General features: G+C 44.7%; 1 protein-coding gene across 1 annotated transcript; it reads right to left on the reverse strand.

The window, feature by feature from the left end:
• Positions 1–1,220: 1,220 nt before the first annotated feature.
• On the reverse strand, positions 1,221–7,015 carry oaz1b (ornithine decarboxylase antizyme 1b). The gene is given in 6 exon segments (XM_080527887.1): positions 1,221–2,242; positions 2,364–2,449; positions 3,315–3,487; positions 4,597–4,683; positions 4,685–4,736; positions 6,847–7,015. Coding segments are annotated over 6 exon segments (654 nt in total). The 5' UTR covers positions 6,972–7,015; the 3' UTR covers positions 1,221–2,111.

Below are 7,015 nucleotides of genomic sequence, written 5' to 3' on the forward strand. Positions count from 1 at the left end.
TATTTTGATTCCAGGAAACAACTCTGCGTCTTTACTGTCCGGATTATTCCGTTTTAGACTTGGCATTGAGAGGAGGATTTTCACGGTCTTGCCTGTGAAGGTTGAGCTCTAAATTTAAGATGGTCTTCCCTGTTTGACATTGGATAGGCACCAGGGGACAGTGGAGGGTAAGAGGCCTGTCTTTACACTTAGGTACTCTGAGGATGTTATAGACAGATAGGTATGTAGGTCCTCCTTTCATACTTGGAGTACCTACTTAAACAGTTGAGCTAATTAGCGTGGCGCAGGGCATTCTGTTTATGGCCTGGTTACCAAGGGAACAGGTTCCACAGTGAGACGGGTAAACGTTGCTCAACGACAAGCCTGCAGTCGAGAGCCTGAGAAAATTACACTGCAATGTTCCCATTTCTGAGAAGAAGACCAAAGAGGTTACTATAACTGGGAGGATGACAGAGAGGCTTTCAGGGTACGGCCGGGGTATGTCTAAACCCTGGGATTTGAGGAAATGTGCAGGTGAAGCGCCATACAAAATGGTGAAGGTGATAGTAGTGAAAGTCCTGTTGGTTGACGTCAGTGGTTGGGAACATGTTACCTAGTGGTGGTGAGCCTCCTGGTGGAGCAGGATGGTATTACACTCTGTTTTCAATTCCCTCAACTGTTTTGTAACTGACCTATTTCATTTACTGTGCAAACATGGAATCCATTTGATCAACACTCTCTGCTTAGCATTTATAGTCTTTGTATCGAGATCCAAACCTAACCAGGCAAAAAACTAAATGTAATACTAGACACATTGGAAGTGTCATAGCCTCGCTTTCACCCATCCAGTTCTGTGGGATTAGAGAAGAGCTTATGGAGAGAAAGGATGGATGAATGAATTATTTTCAGCATACCCTGGTTGGGATTATTATATGTAACCCAGTTAAATCACGACAGTCTATTGTGGTGTCAGTGCCCAGAAACCTGTGCATGCTCCTGGGCTGAGCGATGTGTTTGTGGTGAGTTTACCTTTCATAAGTGAAACCAGTATGTATCATGTAAAACATGTTTCTTGTCATGGACAGCGTCCAGTGTTTTTACTGGACAGCTGGACTAGCGTTCCCTCTGGTGGTATACTCTGGTGGTATACTTCGGAAAGGATGCCACTAGTGTACCTCTGGTCACGCTGGTTAGATAGACGTGTTTTATTGGGTATAAAACAAGAGACTGAGAGGCAAAAGATCTTTCTTACTTTTATTATCACAGAAGCACAATAGGTACCACTATGCAGGTGAACATCAAACTTAAAAACTATGAAAAACCAAAAGTTAAAAGGAATGCTAGTCCAAAAATCATAACATCACAGCATTTTTTTTTTTGCTACAAAAACTTCAGGTGTACATGACAATAAAGAAGCAAAAGCACTTTGGATATTTTTTTTCTTAGCTTTGTACCAATTCACCCGTCACTTTACATCTTTATCTAAAATGTGAGCACCCAGACCAGTTACACAACAGCATTCACCTGCGTTCTCCATCTCACTCTTCTAGTCTCAGCTATGAAGTACCAAATATTGGGGCGGTTGCTTAAAAGCAGTGTATACACTATACCAACATTTATTTATTTTTTAACTGAAGTGCTTTAATAAAACATATTCCTACCAAAACATATGTTTAAGTGGGCAAATTTTAAGTATATCATAGCCAATCAAATAAAAGCTGGAGTACCCAAGCGTAAACCTGATGACCTTTTTTGTACATTCAAGAAATTACGAATATTCCTCCTCAGTCTATCATCAAAAGTAAAGAACAACAAAAAAGAAAACATTGATTGATAATTATGAGAATTGCAATATGCTCAAAAGTCCCAAACAGGGTTCCCTCTTAAAGTGTTGAAACGAAACAACCAATGAACCTAAATGATAACAGTATAACAAAGAGATAAGAGAGAGAAAGTCATCCACACTGTGAAACTGGGGATACATATCTAAACTAATCGGCTTCCTTGGAACACAAAAGCATAGAAGGTTGTAAGCACTTGGATCACAAAGGAGGGGTGGGTGGTGGAGTGGGTAGAGGGGTGGTGGAGTGGGTAGAGGGGACGGGGAGGGAGGAGTGGGGAGGGAAGCAGAGCTAATCCTCATCAGAAGAATCCCTGTCGAAGTTGTAGGCCATAAAGAAAACGTCAGGTCGAGGTGGGACGAGGGCTTGGCCCGGTTTCACAATCTCGAAGCCCAGAAAGCTGAATGTGCGCACTAGTTTAGCTGGGGAGGAAAGATATAGCTGTTAAACAAAGCCATTCAAAACACTACCCTCATCAATAACAACTGGTGGATGTGTTGAAATTGTGCTTGTTGTGTACCGACAGGACTGTCGAGTACGTACCTCGATCATCTCTGCTCTTGTAAAAGCAGACAAACACGCTGGCAACTTTCAGATGTTCTTCGGCGTACTCCAGAAGAGCCGCAAAACTGTGGAGATACGGTTACATGGATTACTGCTCGCTCTCTCCCCCTGGTGTCTCACTTTCTCTCCATACATCTTTTCCCCTCCCCCTGGTGTCTCCCTCTCTACACCCCTCCCCCTGGTATCTCCCTTTCTCCCCCTGGTGTCTCCCTCTCTACACCCCTCCCCCTGGTATCTCCCTTTCTCCCCCTGGTGTCTCCCTCTCTACCCTCTCCCCCTGGTGTCTCCCTCTCTACACCCCTTCCCCTGGTGTCTCCCTCTCTACACCCCTCCCCTGGTGTCTCCCTCTCTACACCCCTCCCCCTGGTATCTCCCTTTCTCCCCCTGGTGTCTCCCTCTCTACCCTCTCCCCCTGGTGTCTCCCTCTCTACCCTCTCCCCCTGGTGTCTCCCTCTCTACACCCCTCCCCCTGGTATCTCCCTTTCTCCCCCTGGTGTCTCCCTCTCTACACCCCTCCCCCTGGTGTCTCACTTTCTCGCCATACATCTTTTCCCCTCCCCCTGGTGTCTCCCTCTCTACACCCCTCCCCCTGGTGTCTCACTTTCTCTCCATACATCTTTTCCCCTCCCCCTGGTGTCTCCCTTTCTCCTCCTGGTGTCTCCCTCTCTACCCTCTCCCCCTGGTGTCTCCCTTTCTCCTCCCGGTGTCTCTCTCTACACCCCTCCCCCCGGTGTCTCTCTCTCTACACCCTCCCCCTGGTGTCTCCCTCTCTACCCTCTCCCCCTGGTGTCTCCCTTTCTTCTCCTGGTGTCTCTCTCTACACCCCTCCCCCCGGTGTCTCCCTCTCTACACCCTCCCCCTGGTGTCTCCCTCTCTACACCCTCCCCCTGGTGTCTCCCTCTCTACACCCTCCCGCTGCCCCCCTCTCACCTCTCCTTGCCGCCCTCAGGGATGCCGAGCGGGATCTCCACATACAGAGCGTTCCCCCTGTGCACTGCATCCCAGTGGATCACCCTGGAAACAGTGAGACGGCTCTGGAAGTGGAGTATCCCAGGGCGACCATTCACTGGCGGCTCCTCTGTCACAATCAACTTCTTGTTGTCCTGGAAACGAGTGGGAACATGGGGGGGGGGGGGGGGGGGGGGGGGGGTCAATTTCAAAGTACCCAACCAAGTAAACAGGTTACTGTATAGAGTTCCAGTTTGAGTGTCACTTGTGGTCTGACTGACAACCTGCACAGTCATAGGAAGGATATGCATGAGAGGTCTCCATAGGCCAGAGAGAGTGAGTCTGTCACAACAATGTTAGCTGTGCGTCAGGTTGCCCTGTACACAGATAGCAACACAGAGTCACATGACAGGATGTGGCCATGACATGATGGTATCTGCTACCCTATTTACTTCCTGCATTGTCAGTTTGGTTTTGAATGCGGAACACCGCCCTCGCCCTGTTACACAATACCCTGCGTTTGTTGTTGTCTGGGTTCTTGTTCAGCCACATTGTGGACTGTTACCCAGCATGTGTTTCTCCTCAGGGGGGAGCGAGTGTGTGAACCGACTGGTTGTTTACCCAGGTTGAACCTCAAATAATCGTTAGTGTAAACAATATACAAAGCTACAAGACAGGCATAACACGGGGGGGGGGAAATGTAATTGTTCGATTTGTTGTCATTCACAATATGCAAACGGTGTACAAAGAAGAAGCTGAAACGCAGACTAACTAGCCTTTATTAAGTTATGTAACATCAGGTTAAAATTACACTGCTGTGCTTGAATGTCTGGGAAGGTTTGAATCAGTGTGCACATTTGAATTTGTGTTAGAGCAAACTAACTTAAAGGGACACTTCACCAATTTAACATCACATTCATTATCTCCAGACAAACGGTCCAAAGGAGATTACCCCCTATGATGTCATTACGGGTAAGAAAAAAAAAATATATATATATATTTTCAAAACTACAGCCACAAACAAACTCTGACTGGCTGGAAACTCACTGTATTTCCTGAAAACAACTGAATGTTTATTTTTTATTTATTTTTTCAAGGACATCATAGGGGTTAATGTCCCTTGGACCTTTTCTTGCATCTCTTTGATGCAAGACGTAGAAAATCATTGTTTTCACACATGTATGTGCTGGAGACAATGAATGGAATGTGATGTTGAAAACTGGTGCCGTGTCCCTTGTGTCCGTGGTTGAGAGGACTGACTTACTGAGTAGAGCGGCCGAGCTGAAGGAGTGTGATCCCGTTGACCATATCCTCGCCCACCTGGGATCTTCAGGGGTGGGAGAGGGGCATCAGGAGCACCACAGAGGCCCCGTACCGCGGGTACTACTACAGTGCAGGGACAGGCTGGGAGGGGAAGAGAGGTTACCACTGAGTGTGTTTAAACTGGTCTATAGTCTGTTTGCTTTATACACACACACACACACAACTGCTTGTAATCTTGTTTCTCCATGAAAACACAAAGGCATAAATTATTCCTGAAAAGAGGAACAAAAAAAAAAGAAAAGAGGAACAGGATGTTCAAAAAGCACATTCTAAACACGGCAAGCAAATTGAAAGATCAACATGGGAAGGTTTGGAGGAATAAAGCATTTAGGGCCGGTTTCAGACACGGTTAAAACCTAGTCCTGGACTAAATCACACTTTCATCGCAAAATCTCCATTGAAGACGCTTTTAGTCTAGGATTAGGCTTAAGCCTTGCCTGTGAAACCAGCCCATTATGTCCTTTTCAATGCAACTTGTCTCAGGACCTGGGTGACTTTGTGCAGCTTTCAACAATGTCTCAAATAATAGATAATCTTATATAATAGCTGGATATGTGGAGTCACGAGTCCTGGGGAGGGTGTCTAGCAACAGTGACACACAAATAGCATAGCTTTTCATGCAGCAAGAAGTGCAAACAAAGGTACAGGGCTCATGGTTACAGAAGATACTGTACGCTAATTACAGGGAAAGCTATTTCCCCTGATGAAAAGCACTGTACTCTATTTGTTCAACAGTTTTCTACATGTGATGATGTTTTCTGTTCCAGAAATTCTGGACCAGAATGACTGTGTATTATTTTGCAGTATAGTGTCAGAATGTCCAAAAAAAGACAATATTCTGTTGATCAATTGTTTCCCAGGACAAAGAGGATTCATCAAATTATATTTCTATGGAATTAGCATTTGCTTTGTGTGTCACTGCAACCGTGCAAGCATTCTACGGTAAGGACCACTGCGAGTTGGGTAACAATTTGCAAAAATTGGAATGCACTCGGATTACATGACATTTGCATGGACTAAATTGCGCATTTGCCAATTGCTATTAGATTTCTTACAACACATCGGCTAACATTTGAAAGAAGCCTGTAAAATCCTAACAATGTTTTATATTGCGATAGAACACGATACTGCCCAGACTACAGGGGATACAATACATGTTAGCACCCCCGAATCGACGCTTTTTATTGGGGTTTGCAATAACAAGAATACAATAACTATCGACTCTGAGTGCAGAGACATTAAGATGTCCAAGGCTATAGACGAAAACTACATTTTCCCGTAATTTCATTAGGAATTGGCAAATATACTAGATTAACAGTGTCATTTAAACAAAATGCCTTTTCTGCAAATGACAGTAAAATGTTTTGTTTTGTAACAGTGTAGCTACTGTTACATTTATACGATGTTACGTCATAATGGAGAAACAGTGTGACGTTCATATATAAGGGTTCTGACAAGAACACGGCCTAATGCTAGCTAACGTCATATTATACATAATCACGTGTTTTAAGAAACGACAGTGGATCAACATCATAAATAATATGACAGATTTCCCCCTAGACATCAGTATTTCATGAGCGTCTGGAGGTCTTCTTCCGTCCATCAGGCTGTTTTGCTGACTGGCTCGGTTGGGCCTTTTAACTCTGCAGCAGCTAGCTGACATGCTAACTACAGGTACACCGCTAGCACGCTAGTCTGCCTTAGCATAAACATCATGTCCAAATGAGGTGTCAGGCCACGAGGAACATAAACATATGTTCAGATGACTATAGTTAATAGGAATATCATATGGTCTAATGTGTTAATACTGACGGTAGGGCCAGGTGTTTGACATAGTACGCTCAGGTACTACTAACACGTAGCAGCAGTGTGTGTATATTAGCATTAGCATTAGCGAGCTAAATACAGTAAGAAAAGTGACGTCGTAGACTAGCTGGCCAGCTAGCATCATGCTAAGGAAGATGACGAGTAGTGAACGTTATAACGCCAATTTACTATCATCGTTGTTACCCATATAAATAGCGGAATTTGCGTTGTAAGTTATTTGAGCTGACTAGTAGTGAACACATATTGGCATTGACAATTAATAAGGAGTGTATGTTCATGTTAAATTCAGCTTTCCTCGCCACTGAAAAAAAGAAGAAGAAAATCCCATCCCCCCACTTGGCTATTTTCTCTCGTCTTCACTTACTTGCCGATCATGTCACAAATACTACTACTTAAATCCGCCATAGTAGAACAATACTGTTGTTTTCCTTCTTTCTCGCGAGCAAAGCAATGACTGTTTAGGATCCGCTGGAGGTTGGATTTTACCATCCGGCCTCGGAGAGAGACACGAAAGACTGACTGCTCACCGCTAT

The sequence above is a fragment of the Nansenia antarctica genome (assembly GCF_963989245.1).
Source record: "Nansenia antarctica genome assembly, chromosome: 4".
In the NCBI taxonomy this organism is placed as follows: domain Eukaryota; kingdom Metazoa; phylum Chordata; class Actinopteri; order Argentiniformes; family Microstomatidae; genus Nansenia; species Nansenia antarctica.